At 38.9% G+C, this 17923-nt stretch overlaps 2 protein-coding genes across 4 annotated transcripts in view; one reads left to right on the top strand and one right to left on the bottom strand.

Annotated features, from left to right (window-relative positions):
- Positions 1-17923, top strand: part of Cortactin (cortactin) — a 312424-nt gene that overhangs the window by 284554 nt on the left and 9947 nt on the right. The window lies entirely within an intron of this gene.
- LOC150075010 (methylosome protein WDR77-like) overlaps positions 1-17923 on the bottom strand; it is a 136854-nt gene that overhangs the window by 16793 nt on the left and 102138 nt on the right. For all 3 annotated transcript variants that reach the window (XM_090388925.1, XM_090388924.1, XM_090388923.1), the window contains one exon: positions 7766-7952. In XM_090388925.1, coding sequence (XP_090245051.1) covers positions 7766-7952 — 187 coding nt within the window. The remainder of the gene's footprint in view (positions 1-7765; positions 7953-17923) is intronic.

The raw sequence follows: 17923 nt of genomic DNA on the forward strand, positions 1-17923 counted from the left end.
GGATATGCGGTGGTCATTCCCTGACATTTCCACATCCTCCGTATTTGGTGGTGACGGGCTCGAACCCCGGTCTAATCAAGAAGCGTGTGCTACGCACTGCTGCTCCTTCCCACCTGGCTACGGAGGCGCCCCCCTTCATCAGCAAATTCTAATGGGATAAAGACATTAGAGACAAAATTTAACGAGTTGTGCTTGCAGTGATGCGTGCATGGTCATGAGATTAAACATTCAACTACTACATTGCTGCTCATTGTTATTGCACAGATGTGTGTGGACATGCTGCAAGCGTTTATCCAGTTTCAAGATAGTTGCCTCCAAGATAGGATGTAGCCTCATGCCCTTGCAGCGATTCATAGTTCTTGAATTGCATGATATGTTAAGCAATCTAGCCAGAGGCGGTGGCAAAAGTCTCGGTATTAGTCAATCACTTCGTAATCACGCATGGTGGGTTGACCAGAAGTGTGCCACAATTGCGGATTGGTCAAGACAAATTAACCTGTCGTGCTCTCCCCTATGTAGCAGCTGCAACGATCTTTGCAAGTTACGCAGTAGCTTGCAAAGATCGTTGTGAATTGGGGATACATTTGTACATCTTCAGTGGATCATGAGCTCTTGCAATAAGCACTTGTCTAATATGTGGGTTGGATAGCCACAATTGACCAGGTCTGTTCTCACTCTGGAAATCTCAGTGCACCTAGCTTCATCCGAGCTGGAATGGCTCCAAGCACTGGAGAATAGGGTATGGGCTGTGCTTTTGAGATGGCTAGGGGTGTGGCCCGATCTGTAGTTGGTAAACTGCCCGCTCCACATTGGCTTACGATATACTGAGGTTTCCAGGTGTGGGCCCACGTTTTACCATGACATCTAAGAATTGAAGGGACCCGTCCACTTCTAACTCTAAAGTGAACTGGATGACAACGAATTGAGGTACTCTAGTAATGTTGCTTCAGAATCACATGGGATGACAGTGAAGATGTCATCAATGTATCTGCACCATGTTGTAATAGGTACAGGCGGGTTGTAAGCAACATAACTGGAGTACCTCAATTCGTTGTCAGTGTTCATCCAGTTCACTTTAGAGTCAGAAGTGTACGGGTCCCTTCCATTCTTAGATGTCGTGGTAAAACGTGTGGGCCTACACCTGGAAACCTAGGCATACCATAAGCCAATGTGGTGCAGGCAGTTTACCAACTATATATCAGATGGAACAACCATATAGACAAGTGCTTATTGCAAGCATAAGAGCTCATGATCAACCAAAGACTGTCATCAATGCATGATAAATGCCTACATTCCCTACTATCCGGGCAGTCGGGCCAAATTTCGAAAATCCTCCAGGAATACCGTATAAAATGCATGCAACTACCCAGTAGGAGCTTGCGTTCTCTGGTTTCTAATGTGAAGACCCCGGTCGCCCCTCTTTTGCACAGCACTGTGATATACCGCGTAACTTGCAAAGATTGTGGCAGCTGCTACATGGGGGAGAGCTCAAGACACCTCCAAGACAGCCTTGCAAAGCACAACAGGTCAATTCGTCTTGGTGAGACTGACCAATCCGCAATCACGAAACACTTGTGGTCGACCCACCATGACCTTAACCCCAAGCACGATTACGAAGTGATTGACCAATCCCGACACTTTCGACACCACCCCTGGCTAGAGTCACTTAACATATCATCATGCAATTCAAGAACTATGAATCGCTTCAAGGACACGAGGCTACACCATATCTTGGAGGCAACTATCTTTAAACTGGATAAATGCTGCCAGAAAATCCACATTTGTCCGTGCAACAACAACGAGCAGCAATCTAGTAGTTGAATGTTTAATCCTGTGACCATTCATGCATCACTGCAAGCACAACTCTGTATCTGTTAAATTTTGTCTTTAATGTCTTTATCCCGTTAGAATTTGCTGATGAAGCCCATTTAACCCTGAAAGCTTCACGACATTTGTTATTAAAAGTTTTTCACCGGATTATGCATTATTTATCTCTTTATGGAATCCAGGAACCCAGTACAACAGGCCCATTTATTTTCATTCTGTTTGATATTTTTTATTACCACCTTTACAATAAGGAAGAGATGTGAAATTTGAATTTTCTTTCCATTTGTGAAAAAGAATCTTTCAAATTTATTTACTTTTTTTCTACCTTATATAACTCTTAAATAACAGTAAATAGTGTAAAAATTGGGAAAAAAAATTGTAATTTTTTTTATATAAATGGAACTTGAAAAAAAAAACCAAGCAATTGGTCAGTTTCAACAGACTCCAACTAAAAGATTTAAATGTTGACACTCCTTATTCAATAAAAAATTCAAGCAAAATATGGAGAAAAAATAACTTTTAACTGATAATAAAAATAATTTAAAATTATTTCTACCCCTAGATTTTCTGAAGAAATAAGTAATGAATATATTTCATCACTTGATACATTATTTTCTTAAAATGGATGATTTTAAGGAAAAGGAGTGTTTCTTAAATCACTTTTTTTTTTTTTCATTTGTAAAAGTGCACTACAATTCCCATTTTATATAATACTAACTTCTCACATCACCTGTCCAGTCCCTCTGATAATCTGTCTAGTTCTTTGAAGTTATTAAAACTACCCACTTCCACAATAGATGGAAGTTTGTTCCAACAATCAACCACCCACTGGCTGAAGGCAAAACTCTGCACATCTCTTTTGCAATCATCTTTCTGCAATTTGAATTTATGTCCCCCCTCATATGTGCAGTCTGAGCAAGATGAAGAATGCCATCAGCAGTGAGCTTGCTAAGTCCATTCAAAGCCTTAAATACCTCAAATCACATCACCTCACAGGTACTCATCCAAGTCTCCAGATGCTGCAATTTGCAGAAATGAATTCTTGGTAGGGCCAACCTTTTGTTCCCTTCATCAATCTCGCTGCCCTTCTCTGCAGCCATTCAAGCAGATCTACATTCCTCCAGACCTGTATGAAGTGCTCAAAACACAGCTTAACCTAACCACAGTCTTTTGAAGAATGGGACAATCAAAACTGTATGACAGGGGTTGGCAACCTTTTTTGAGTGAAGAGCCATTTTTGATCTAATAAAAAAAAAAAAAAAAAAAAAGAATCCGAAGAGCAGCACCTCAGCTGAAGCTGGGAGGGGGGGGGTGATTTTTAAGAAATTGTATAGAGTGGGAAGGTGTTTTATTAAAAAAATATATTTTTAAATATTATTTATTAATGCTTGCAATGTGCATGCAAACTAAACTGAGAAGTGTTTGAGGCAACTGAAACTAATGTTATATTCATGTCACCGCCCACTGCGTGCCGCTCTTGTCTTACAGTGGGCTAAAAGTTAAAAAGCCACAGTTACACTTTCGAAGAGCCGCATGCGGCTCGTGAGCTGCAGGTTGCCAAACCTTACTGTATGAGCTTGCCTGACTGCACTGCTCAGAGAACTTCATATCTGATTGCACAATTAACCATAGGTCTTTTTCATTTTTGATTAATCTAAGTGTAGTACCACACAGTTGGTACATTAATTTTGGGATCACTGTTACCCATATGCAGTATCTTGCAATTCTCAATGTTAAACTTCGACTGCCATTTCTCTGCCCATCTGCCTAATTTTTTAGATCTTTTTTGCTATAGCGTACCTTGATTACTGTCATTAACCAACTTGCCAACTTTTGTGTCATCTGCAAACTTATGCCGGATATACCTTCATCAATTTAATTCATAAATATAGAAAACAACAATGACCCTGGGGGACTCTGCTAATATTACCCCACAAAGAGTACTGTTCAATAATAACCACTGTGTCTTTTACCACTCAACTGTCCCTTTATCCATAGCAGTGACTTTCCCTTAATGCCACATTGCTCCAATTTGTACAGTAGTCTTTTATATGCAACAGTATCTACACTTTCCTGAAATCCAAGGTATATATCAGAATTATTTTTTGCATCCATTTCAATTATTACTGCTTGTTTGTTTGTTTGGGAATTTTTTAAGCGCATGGGCATCTATAGCCATAGTGCACCACATTATTACTGCATCGTAGTATCTAACCAATCTGGTCAGACAAAGTCACCTTTTAAGAAATCCGTGCTGTGACTGCAAGCAGCATAGCAAGCAGCATAACTGCATTCCTGTTTAAGTGAACCTGCATTACTTCTTTAATTAGAGATTCCATTATTTTCCCTGGAATAGAAGCTAAGCTAACTGGGCTATAATTACTTGTGTCACCCTTTGATCCCCTCCTTTGTGAATTGGGGATACACTTGCACTTTCCAGTCCACATGCACCTCCTCTGATCTCATCCACCCCAGGTGTCATTTTTATGTTTAGCTTCAAAATTTTCTCTTCCACTCAGTTATCACAATCATTTACCTCCCTGTTAAAGCTTGATAAACTTTTGGCATCTCCTCCTTAAAGAATACCTCGTGTGTGAATGTAAATGCAAAATACTCATATTCAGTTGGTCAGTAACCTGAGCAGGATCATCAACAGTTGAACCATCGATATCAAGTGGACCAATTTGATTCATCCCCTTCCTTCTAGTGTTTACATAAGTAAAAAAGTCTTTGCTGCTTTTCTTGCATTCTTTGCCAGACTTCTCAGTCTGTCTTAGCTTGCCTTTGTGACATGATTGCAGTCTAATTTATATATTCCACAGGCTTCTATATAACCTGATAATTTCTATGCATACCATTCATTTTTCTTCTCTGCCACAAGTGTCATCACTTCATCTGACATCCATTTAGGTCTAAGCCTTGAACTGTATTTCTTAGTTGGTATGAAAAACCAAGTACCTTCTACAATTTATTCCCCAAATGTTTCTTATTCAGAATTCTGTTAGATCATCAGTTGATCCCACTGCATAGAATTTAAAATCTGCTTGGGACCACTGTAGTAACCCTTACAACAGCAAAAGCCCTTCCCTTTATCCTTGACAGTAGTTATGCTTTTAAGTTAATCCCACACCAGTACACTGTGATCACTGCCACCTAATGGGTCGTTTACCTGTAGATTCTTAATGCATGAAGAATCACTGCTGATAATCAGATCAAGAGTATTGCTTCCTCTTATTGCCTCTCTTACATGCTGCTTTAGAAAACAATCATTCAATAAATCCACAAAATTCTTGCTGTTGGGTGAGCAATGAATCTACAAGTCCAGTCAATATCTTTAAAGTTCAAATCCCTCTGTATAAGGCATTCTGATTTGTTGGTTCATTCTATAATACACTCCTACTTTCATTTTCGTTTTCCTCGTGCTTTATGCCAAGTGGATGTACTGCCTTAGATTTAATGCTTCTTATCCAATAAAATTTTTTTATTGGATAAGGCGTATCAACATTCCATCCTTCTTGTTCATGTTTTTTAAAGGAAGGTTTGTATTTGAATTTGAAAAGGTCAGTTCATCATAGAGTTTTGTATAAATTTAGATAAATGTCCTTATAATACTGCAAGGTGTCATATTTCACTGCATTATTGCATGCTTTTCAATATTGAAATATATTTATACCAGATGTTCTTTGACATCTGCTCTGGCAAAGGCATTTCTAATATTTGCTTCCACTTTCAGGATAATATCTCGGAATAAATGCTTTAAAAATAAAATAGTGTTCATATCGACTATTTTGACCATTATAAGTTTCTAAGTGGTTATAAATGTCATTATGTCTCAGTGGAAGGATAAACATCAATGAATAATTCATTTAAATAGTTCATGCGCTCCTAAAAATTTACTTAAAGAATTTATGCTCTAATAATAACGCGAACAACACAATTTTGGAAATTCCAATCTAGAGTTAATTCTTGTCATGCTGCATCAAAGAGATGGGTACATTTTAATAAAAAAAAAAAAAAAATGGGGCACTATTCAATGCAGGTACTGAAACAGTGAGAAAATAACACTGCTGTTGTCTCTAAAATTACAGCTTGAGCTTATACTCTTTGGTTCACCTGACAACTATATTTATGCTAAGTCAATCTAAAGAGAAGAATACTGTTTCAAATATTAATTAAATTAATATAAAGTAAGTATCGAATAAAACATCATTAATAAGGAGAATTTTTTTTTTTTATGAAAACCCCAAATGTGAAAGGTATCTTGTTGACATTAGACTTGTATTTCTGTAGATTCTGAAGGAAGATTACACATAATAGAAGTAGAAGGGATAAATGGGGAAGTGGAAAAAGTTGGTTCCGTGAGTTTTGGAGTTGGACAGTAAATGGATGCTGACAAGTTGCAGCATGTGTTTGGACTAGTTTTGAAAAAAATGGAGGGAATTACAGGTGCCAATTCAGAAGAACAGTGGCCCACGGAAGTGTCTACAGAAAAGGCATGGAACAGAAATTGAATGTTTATGAACAGAGACTATATGAAAGATTGGTCATTAATGTGATTACCATCTTTTGAATAATTAGAACTTGAGAGAGGTTTTCGGGGCAGCATCCCAAGATGTAGGAACAATATTTCATGGGGCAGATTTTATTTGAGATTTGTACAGGATAACGCTGAGAGAGAAAAAGAGAAAGTGTTTTTTTGGTGGAGAGAGAGAGAGATTAGAAGATTATAGTCCTGGTCTCTTGACTTTGGCAAAAGGGCAGAATGCTCAACTACCATTTGGACAACAAGCAAATTTTCTATTTTTCGCCTGTTCCAATCGAGTATGGAGTATTAATAACCATTTTACACCTGTTGCATGCTTTAGTGTAGGCTTCGATATAAGCCAATTCCGTTATTCTACATTCTTACCTCAAACAGTCTTAGCTCATTTTTTTTTGGAAAACCAAGGCTTAAATACAGGACGAGATTTTTGGGTGAGATGCAGAATGAAGGATTTCAACCCAAGAATAATTTCATTGACATGATCTGAGCAAACATTTAGATAGCAAGATTTAAAATGGTAATCTAATCATTAAAAAAAAGGAATAGCAATCATGTATATCATTCCTTTTATGTTCCTGTAACTAATGCCAAATGACATGAAGAGAGAGAGAGAGAGAGGACATCACCAAGTTGTGATCCAAGGTACCTAGGGGACTATTAACTCTGATGGCTTGTTGGTGAGGAAAAGATAAACTAAGAGTGATTATGATTGCCTGGTACATGAAATAGCCGTGTGAAGTCATTAACAATTGTAAAGCCTCAGCACTCATTTGTTCATTAAGAATCCAAAGGTACTATCATTACCAGTTTTGGAATTATTTTGCCCAATCACAAGATGCTATGTAGTCTCAGTTAGCAACCTTGCTTAGAGCAGTATATAAAGATATTGAATCTGAATGACCAGCTAAGTGGTGTGTAGATGAAATTTGCGATTGAATATAACTATTACTGGGCCATATTGGCCCAATTCAGCAGTTTGGTAAAGAGGGGAATGCATACTATTTCAACATTTGGTTTGAAAGAGTTTTAAATAATTATGCTACTCTGTCTTATGCAGCTCAGTAATAGGGTTATATCATAGATGTAAGGAAAGTTATTTTCAAGTTAGTTCTCTTCTGCAAGCTGCTTGTGTCGATTTGACACACTTATTCACTGCTTAACACATAAATGGAGCTATCTGTTATCTGACAACATCTCTGAAACAATTTTGAAATCGATAATAACAGTGTTCATGATATTTGATTTAAAATGATAGTTAATTTAGGGTGAATCAAAGATAAATGTAGTCGTTTCTAAAGAGCATAAGTTCAAGCTGTTACTAGAGGGACAATAGCATGGCTAGCATTTCAGGAACATGCTATGGTAGAAATATAAAAATACTGGACTATTACTCACCTATTATTAGACGAAAATACCAATTTAAAAATGGGCCTCTCGTGTGGTCTAAATTTCAGGACTGGGCTAACTGTACCACGAATGTCTTTGATCACAACCATACCACTACTATCCCCTACAGCAAAAACAGTAGGACTCTGTGGCTGCCAAGTTACAGCAGTAGGAACCGAGAGAAGTGGAATTTTACCTGAGAAAATTGGAAGTTAAGTAGTAGTAAGAAAATCTGCTTAGTAACATTAGAAAGATTTGTAACAAAAAGAATTAGTAATAAACAATCAGTGGTACAGAGGTTAATTAAAGACATTTTGTAAAAACATTTACAAGAATTAGTGGTGGGAAAGATATATAGTTTGCATAAGATCCACTGACCTGGCAATTGTTGACTTCTGCTCCAGGATGACGGACTGTCTTGTAAAGGGTCACTATGCAACAGCACTATTTCTAGACCTATCAAAAGCTTTTGACTGCATAAATCATAATATCCTACTCAACAAGCTCAACAATCTTGGCTTGAGAGGAAAAATTAACCTTCTCCTTGAAGACTACCTTACTGATAGGCCATTTGTCGTTAAAACAAACCAGTCTTTTTCAGACATTTCTTATTTCTCCAGGGGAGTACCTCAAGGCTCACTTCTCGGACCTATCCTATTTGTTCTTTACATTAATGAATTTCTCTCTCATCTTCCATCTTCCCACCTAGTAGCGTATGCCGATGACATTTCCATTCTAATCACTGATAAAGACCCTAACCAACTTCAATGCAAGATCTCTGCCCTGCTCTCTGAAATGCATAGTTGGCTTCAAAAGAATCAGCTGATACTAAACCCAGAAAAATCCAAATATATGGTGTTTAGGACGAAAAATAAACCATTAAATATTGATTTCGAAATAACATACAAAGGAAAACAACTGGAAAGGGTGAATGATACCAAGTTTCTAGGAATCTGGCTAGATGACAAGCTGAGTTGGGATAAACAAATGATCACCTTACGAAAGAAAACTTCGTCACTAGCAGGAATACTTGCCCGAGCCTCTGCCTGGGTACCTCCTTCCCTTAATACAGCCTCACTTCACATATGGAATCATCTCATGGGGTACGACCAGTCAATATAACCTTACGAGAATCAATTCAATTGTCAATCAATGTGTTCGTTCAATTTTGGGCCTTCCCTGGAATGCATCGGTGACTTTGAGATATAAGGAAGCGAGACTCTTAAGCATCTACCAACTGATACAAAAAGCTGAGGCGGTCTTTGTCTACAATGCTTTGAAAACACCGAACTTTCCTCCTCTCTTCAGATCCTTTTTTAAAACAATAGAAGAAGAAGGAATAAGATATAATTTAAGAAATGAAGTGAACCTGAAGGTTCCGCTTTTTAGAAAAGCCATAGGTCAGAAAAATATAAAATACAGAGGCGCAAAAACCTGGAATAATCTTCCTGAAAACATCAAAAATGCCATTTCACTAAACAAGTTCAAGAAGCTCCTGACTGAACACATCACCAGGGATGTCTGATCTAAACCACCTTCCACTCAACTCCTGAACTTTCCACAATGCATACCAGTTTGGAAATTGTGTAAACAAGTTGAAGGAATAGCTGTCAAAAAGCTTGTAACACACTATGCAATTATTTCATATTTTTTTCTTTCATACTTGTTATTGTAAAAGTACTCACAATGTAATTATAAGTACTGTTGTTAACCACGCGACATGTGTGGTTGGTTTACGAAGTCTCTGTAATGGAATGTAGAAACATGTCCGATTCATGATGTATCTGTTTTTATTGTTATCTTTTTCAAAGGGAACACCCCCTAAAAAGCCTCTGGCTTATGTGTTCTCCCTCCCTTCTTGCTGTTATCTCCCAACAATTGTAACACAAAATAGGGATAAATAAATTATCAAAAAATTATCAATAAGAATGCATTGTGCTCCAAGAGAGAAAAAAAAAAAAAAAAAAAAAAAAAGACTAGTATTCTAAGCTTTTGTTCAAAGTCTAAGTGTCTAGCAACATTCTTTTCCAAATACTCAGTTAAATTAAGCATGATTTTATTAATGATGCAAGAAAATATGCAGATTTTTGTTAATGGCATGACAACTAATGATCATTATTTAAAGCTCCCTCAGAATGACTTCATTTTTTTCCCAATGATTTAAGAATAAATTTGGAGGAAATATTTTTTCTAGCCAAGAGAGAGCACAGTTCACTCTACACAGATAGTGTTGGATCTCTTACAGCAGTGGCCTCAAACTCAAATTGCATGCGGGCTGAATGCATGATCTGAAAGCAGCTGACGGGCCGTACGTTAGTTTGTCTCCATCTATATAGCAATATGAACTGCGCAGCTGTGCATCCAGCTAACCAACCAACTAGTGACTGACTCAAGGAAAATATATATCAGAAGTACCAACTCAACAGAAAAAATCTGAAACACCACAATACTGAAGCGCCACCAACTGTCGGCTGGCGAACTAAATTTACTGATTGTACCGACGTGGGAAATTCTCCCACCTTACCCCAGTCACGTGGCCTGGCATACAAGCATACAGTGACAAAGACAAAGCCCCAACATATTCATTCCATCTCTTTTTCCTTCAATAGCAGTCGTGCACATAAGCTCAGTCCATATCTCTATGTCTCTAAAATTATAAGCACCGTATTTACAACAAATCATAATTGAAATGTATTCGCGGGCCGTGTAAAATTGCTTCAGGGGCCGGATGCGGCCTGCAGCCGCCAGTTTGAGACCACTGTCTTACAGGATGAACAGGAATCTCTGCTGTGGCCAACAGTACTCATATTGTAAAATTGAGCCTGTAGGCTGCCACATGGATGAACATCTCATTGTTTACTGTAATGTAGTTTACTGGGTGCCAAAAGAATAGTTATAATAAATATGTAAATTCCTATAGCCTCCTCCCCTAGGTCCATGCAAAAAGAATGTATATTCAAATTACTTTAATATTGCTGCAGAGATAATGAAGCTCAGAAGATAAATTAATTTTCTAGTTAAAACTTTTTTTTTTTTTTTTTTATGAGAACCCCAAACACGAAAGGTATCAAAACCTATAATACTTAGTACCGTGCATGGGTTGAAGGACCCATGCACGGTACTAAGTATGGGGAGAAGGGGATGGCAGAAACTTTGCTCTAGAGACTAAACATGGGTTTCACCACTTCAAGCCTCCAGTAAGCAAAGTGGTGGTATTTCACCGGTTGATGAAAGTCATCTACCACTACACTGTTTTTACTATAAAATTAACACGGAGTTCTTTTAAATATTAATAATCATTAAGATAATTAATAGATATTAATTATTATTAACACCTAATAATTAGATATTAATAACTCAGAAACAAGTCAGTCATATGTGTGCATGCTGGACAGTTTTATGCATGCATAAAACAATGGGGGGGGGGGTAGAACATGGGAGAGAACACAACCAAAACGGATCAAGAAATTCCAGCAAAGCAATTTTGAAGTCCAAGATACAAATGTCAATACAGACAGCTTCAGCAGAGTTAGAGATTCTACTTTACATATAAGAAAATTATTAGAAAATCAATGGAGGTAACTCTTGTTTAATTTAGTATTAGCTTTAGAAGTAGAAAAATGAAACAAGGAAGCAAGTTTATAGCATCAGCCAAAACACTACCCACTTCATTTTGCCACCCCCTTTATTTAGTTTACTCAACCCATTTAAAGCTTTAAAACATTCATTCATGTTAGTAACGAATGGGCCTGGAGTACTGGGGTCCATAGTTCAAATACAGATATATACAGTTATACCCAGTTATTTATTAACAAATAAAGTACAAATAAAAGTACAAAACCAGTAGCTTTCGGAACGCATGTCCCTTTATCAACTGATAAGTTAATATAAAATTTGAATACATTACAAGCAAATATGGCACGTTAATCATGCGTCATTGTTGTAGCACGGACGTGTGCTGCTTTACGCCAGTGATCATCCATCAATAAAACGTTGTTGTTTCTAGGATGGGATGTAGACGCATGCCTTTCTGGCGATTTAATGCCTTAGGATTGTTTATTATGTTTAGTGACTCTAGCCATAGGCGGTGGCGAAAGTGTCGCGCGTGGTCCACTATCTCAAAGTCAAGATCGTGGTTGGTAGCCCAAAAATGTTCTGCGACCGCGGACTGGTCAGTTTCGGCAAGCCGGATTGCTCTGTCGTGTTCCGTGAGGCGATCCTGGAGACGTCTCGATGTCTCACCTACGTAGCAACTGTTACAGGCCCTACAGGTGATACGGTACACTACACTGCTGCGTAAGACAGGTGTGATAGGGGTCTTCACGCTGGAGATAAGTGAACGTAGGTTCCTACCAGGTAATTGCACACATTTGATGTTGTAACTTCTAAGGACCTTCGAGATACGTCCTGACACTCCTGGATAGTACAGAATGTAGGCGGACGATATGCCGACTTGTTTCGGAGGTCTTGGGTTGGATGTAAGTTCTTCTGCCTGTAACAGGCATCTGTTTATTACATGGGATGGATAACCGCATCTGGTTAGGTCCGCCTTCACACGGGAGATCTCGTTATGTCTAATTGTGTCGGTGCTGGAATGGCTCCAGGCCCTGGAGAATAGGGTGCGGGCAGTGCTATTGAGATGGCTTGGTCACTCACTCTACAAAGGTTTGTAGAGTGAGTCTTCTCTAGCAGCATCTTCACCTTTGAAGACTCACTCTACAACAAGTACATGGCACTGTTATGGGTGCCCCTGTCAGTTCCGTAGTAGCTAACATCGCCATGGAAGATCTGGAGGAGCAGATACACCAGAACCCACCTACACCTATTACAACGTGGTGTAGATACGTCGATGATATTTTTACCATAATACCACGTGGTTCTGAAACGGTACTACTAGAACACCTCAACTCCCTATCCAATTTCATCAAGTTTACCGTAGAATCAGAGGTGAACGGTTCGCTCCCGTTTCTGGACGTGCTAGTGCATCGCGTAGGCCCACGTCTAGAGACATCAGTATACCGCAAACCCATGTGGTGCGGTCAATTCACCAACTACAGGTCCGGCCATGCTCCAAGCCATCTTAATAGCACTGCCCGCACCCTATTCTCCAGGGCCTGGAGCCATTCCAGCACCGACACAATTAGACGTAACGAGATCTCCCGTGTGAAGACGGACCTAACCAGATGCGGTTATCCATCCCATGTACTAAACAGATGCCTGTTACAGGCAGAAGAACTTACATCCAACCCAAGACCTCCGAAACAAGTCGGCATATCGTCCGCCTACATTCCGTACTATCCAGGAGTGTCAGGACGTATCTCGAAGGTCCTTAGAAGTTACAACATCAAATGTGTGCAATTACCCGGTAGGAACCTACGTTCACTTGTCTCCAGCGTGAAGACTCCTATCACACCTGTTTTACGCAGCAATGTAGTGTACCGTATCACCTGTAGGGCCTGTAACAGTTGCTACGTAGGTGAGACATCGAGACGTCTCCAGGATCACCTCACGGAACACGACAGAGCAATCCGGCTTGCCGAAACTGACCAGTCCGCGGTCGCAGAACATTTTTGGGCTACCAACCACGATCTTGACCCCAAGCGCGACTTTGAGATAGTGGACCACGCGCGACACTTTCGCCACCGCCTATGGCTAGAGTCACTAAACATAATAAACAATCCTAAGGCATTAAATCGCCAGAAAGGCATGCGTCTACATCCCATCCTAGAAACAACCGTTTTATTGATGGATGATCACTGGCGTAAGTAAAGCAGCACACATCCGTGCTACAACAATGACGCATGATTAACGTGCCACATTTGCTTGTAATGTATTCCAATTTTATATTAACTTATCAGTTGATAAAGGGACACGCATTCCGAAAGCTACTGGTTTTGTACTTTATTTGTTAATAAATAACTGGGTATAACTGTATATATCTGTATTCATTCAGGTTACTAGTTTCCAGCTGCTGCAACTGCAGAGCTGCAGTCTTTCCTGGTAAGAAAACATTTCTTAATCAATATTAATTTAATTTAAAATACCCTTTTATGTCCTTGACTAATGTTGCTTCTCTCCGAACCCATTCTAACAAATCTACATTCCCTAAAATTAGGCTTCCAAATCTATATGCAATATTTAGGGTGTGGCACAACCATTGCCTTATACAATGGGATAATAACCTCCTTGTCCATGCTGATATCTTATTGTGTCTACACTGATCACAAAACTCCATGTTGGATTGTACAATTACCCAAGTTCTTTTTCATTCTCCACTACTTTTAATGTGGTGCTGTCATGTTTTTTCTTCGATATTACTGTTACTCAAATGCAGTACACTGCATTTATCAGCATTAAATGCCAAAACCAACACTTTTCAATTTGCATAACTTATGGAGATCTCTGAGTAGCACACCCAATTTGTTTTTACTAACTACTCTGTCCACCTTTGCATCACAGAAAACTTAGACAGTGAATTTGGATTGCCTTCATCAATACCATTAATGATATGCCTTCATTGAAAATAGTGGTGGCCATTAATAACCACTCTGTCTTCTTCCACTCAACCATCTCTTTATCCATAGCAGTAACTTACTCCTAATACCACAATGCAATTGTTCAATTATTTGTACAGCAATCATTTATTGGAACAGTATCAATGAAATCTAAGCAATATGTCAAAATTATTTTTTTCATCCAGTTCTAGACTACCCCATTGTAGCTAATCAGAGTGGACAGATAAGATCCCCTACCAATCCATGTTGTGAAAGCAGTATAACTTCATTCCTCTAAAAACGATCTTGCATTATTTCTTTAACCACTGACCACTTATCTTTAATCATTTATTTTCCTTGGCAGAGGAATCAAGTTGTTGTTGTTGTTGTGTTTAACGACACATAGGCTGCTAGGGCCATATTGTGTCTTTCTAATAGTGGATATAACTATATTTTATGATATATTCCTATACGATTTAGGAAAATAAATAGTTCTTTTTCATTAGAATCATCACCCAGAATCTGTAATAAATTTATTGATGACTGTGTATTAGCTATTGATTTAAAGGTGTTTAAGCGGATATTTTGAAAGTGGGGACAGTCCACTAATAAATGGCGAATTGTCAGTTGTACTTGACAGAACGTACATTGTGGAGCGCTGTCATTAGTTAATAGATATAGGTGAGTGAGGTGCGTATGCCCAATCCTTAGCCTTCCTAAAATTATTTCATCTCGCCTGTTTTTGCTGAAGCTGGATTGCCATAGCTTTGGTTCCGGTTTTATTTGGTAGAGTTTATTTCCTGGATAATCTTTCCAGATTAATGACCAACTGTTATAACATGCTTTACAGATAATGTGTTTGTAATCTGTATATGGAACTTGAAATTTCTGCGTAATGGTGGATTCTGGTTGTTTGGCTGCATGATCCGCTCTTTCATTGCCAGCTATTCCAGAATGTCCTGGGATCCAGCAGAATGTCACAGTTTGTTTCAATTCCTTACAGGCAAGTAGCTTAGAACGAATCTGTTTTATTACAGGGTGAGAAGAGTTGTTACCACTTATTATAGCAGTGACAGCACTGAGTGAGTCGGTGTATATTAAAGCGGTCGTAATTAAAAATTCAGTTATCCGGTCGAGAGCTAAATTAATAGCATAAAGTTCAGCAGTAAAGATACTGCATTCTATTGGTAATGAAACAGAAATGGTGACTGAAGGGAAGACTGCTGCAGCACCTACTTGGGTCTCAGTTTTTGATCCATCTGTATATATTTTGCAGGCCTCTGAGTTAGAAGAGTGAGTTTCATGTAATTGTGCAATATTGGAGGGCGACAAGGTGTTCTTACCCCACTGTTGAAAATAATCGTCGTAATTAACAGAAATATTTGTCCAAGGCGGATCAGGAAGTGTCATGTCCTGAAATATATTGCTGATGTCTATATTCCATGCTTGAGTGAGTTCTCTAAGTCTAAGTGCAGCAGGTCGGTTTTCATTTGGCTTACTGTTGTAAAATGACTCCCATTCGGTATTATACAGATATTTCCAACTAGGGTGGGAGGGCAAACTGCGAATTTTTGCGGCAAACATCAAAAGTAATGTTTTCCTCCGAAGATGTAAAGGTGGCTCATGAGCTTCGATATAAAGGCTCTGAACAGGGGAGGTTCTGAAAGCTCCTAGAGAAACTCTCAGCGCACTGTGCTGGATCGAGTTTAATTGCTCTAATGTAGTTCTTCTCGCAGAGTCATACACTGGAGAGCCATAGTCTAAGCGGGATCTGATGAGGGCTCGATAAAGATGGATCAAGGTATGTCGATCAGCACCCCATGACATAGATGACACACACCGGAGAATATTCAACTTTTTCAAGCAGATAGTTCTAAGATAAGCTACATGTGCTTTAAAGTTCAGTTTCTTATCCAGTACGAGACCAAGAACACGGACAGTGTCAACAAGAGGAATTGAAATGTTATTGATCTTTAGCTCAGGATCGGGATGCAGTGACCGTAATTTGCAAAAATGAGTAGTGGTGGATTTCTGCTCAGCTAGGCGGTATCCATTACGTAAGGTCCACGATTCTATTCTGGAAAGAGCAATTTGTAACTGTCTTTCAACAGTATTCATACTTTGTGACTGGCAGGATATGGTGAGGTCATCTGCATACATGTATATTTGTATGGATTTTGGAAGTTCTTCCAATACGTGGTTGACCCGAATAGCAAATAGGGTAGCACTCAGTATGGAACCCTGAGGAACACCCTCTTCTTGAATGTGAGTTGCTGATAGCATGTTTTGGTATCGGACTTGAAAGGTGCGTAATCTTAAAAAGTTCTGGATGAATTGTGGAAGGTAGCCTCTCAGCCCCAACTGATGTATATCTTTAATAATACCATGACGCCAAGTGGTATCAAATGCTTTCTGAATATCTAGGTTCACCATCACCAGATGTTGTCTCATGACAAAAGCGTTACGTATGTTAGATTCAATTTTGAGTAGTAAATCTAGGGTAGATCTGTTTTTACGGAAGCCATATTGATGATCGGAAAGAACGTTTTGGGAGTCTAGCACCCACATGAGCCTCTTATGCACCATCCTTTCAAAGATTTTGCCCAAACAGCTTGTCAAGGATATTGGTCTGTAATTCTCAACTATGGAAGGATCTTTACTTGGTTTTAGAATAGCACAAATGTAGGAATGACGCCATGAGAGAGGATATGTATTTTCTGAGAAGATCCGGTTGTAAAAGAGTAATAGTATGTAGAAATCAGCTTCACATAAATTCTTCAGCATACTGTAGTGAATGCCGTCTGGTCCTGCTGCACTATTTGGAGATTTGCTCAAGGATTCTTTGAGTTCAGCTATAGAAAAGGGTTGATTATACGGAAGTGAGAGTCTAGTTGAAAAATTAAATTTATGACGTTCCTCAACAGATTTAATGCGTTGAAAGGAGGTGACATAAGAGGAGGAGGCGGAAATGTTATAGAAGGATTCTGCTAAAGCATTTGCAATGTCAGTAGAAGAGGATAGGTCCTGCCCATTCCATTGTATTATCGGGGACTGCTGAGGAGGAAATTTTCCATTGAGAGCTTGTATTTTTTTCCATATAATTCGAGTGTCAGTATTTTTGTTAATAGTTGATGCAAAGCTTATCCAGGAGTCACGTTTTGCTTTCTTCCTAATTTGCCTTGCTTTGGCTCTGAGTTTTTTGTATAAAATTAGGTTGGCAGTAGTTGGGCATTTGCGGAACCGGTTCCAAGCACGGTTTTTTTCTACTTTTGCTTTAGAGCAATCCGTATTCCACCACTGGTTTTTGTGTACATGTTTGCATTGGTCTGATTTTGGGATGGAAATTTCTGCTGCATATAGGATTTGGCTGGTAATGTGGTCAGTTACGTCATCAATATGTTGATGTTGAACATATTGAGTGTCGAGAAGGACACAAGCTGAGTAGTTTACCCAGTCTGCTTTATAAAAATTCCAAGAAGTACGGCCTTTTGGACATGACACAGCCTGGGTTTCAATTGAACTGATAATAGGAAAATGGTCACTATGGAATGGGTCATTCAACACTAACCATTTCATGCTTGCAAAAAGAGATGCTGAACAGATGGACAAGTCTATGGCTGAGGTAGTACCTGTAGGTAGTTGTATATAAGTCGGAGAGCCAGAATTCAGCAGA

Source organism: Mastigoproctus giganteus, chromosome 14 (genome assembly GCF_048544385.1).
Source record: "Mastigoproctus giganteus isolate SK-2022 chromosome 14, ASM4854438v1, whole genome shotgun sequence".
Lineage (NCBI taxonomy): Eukaryota > Metazoa > Arthropoda > Arachnida > Uropygi > Thelyphonidae > Mastigoproctus > Mastigoproctus giganteus.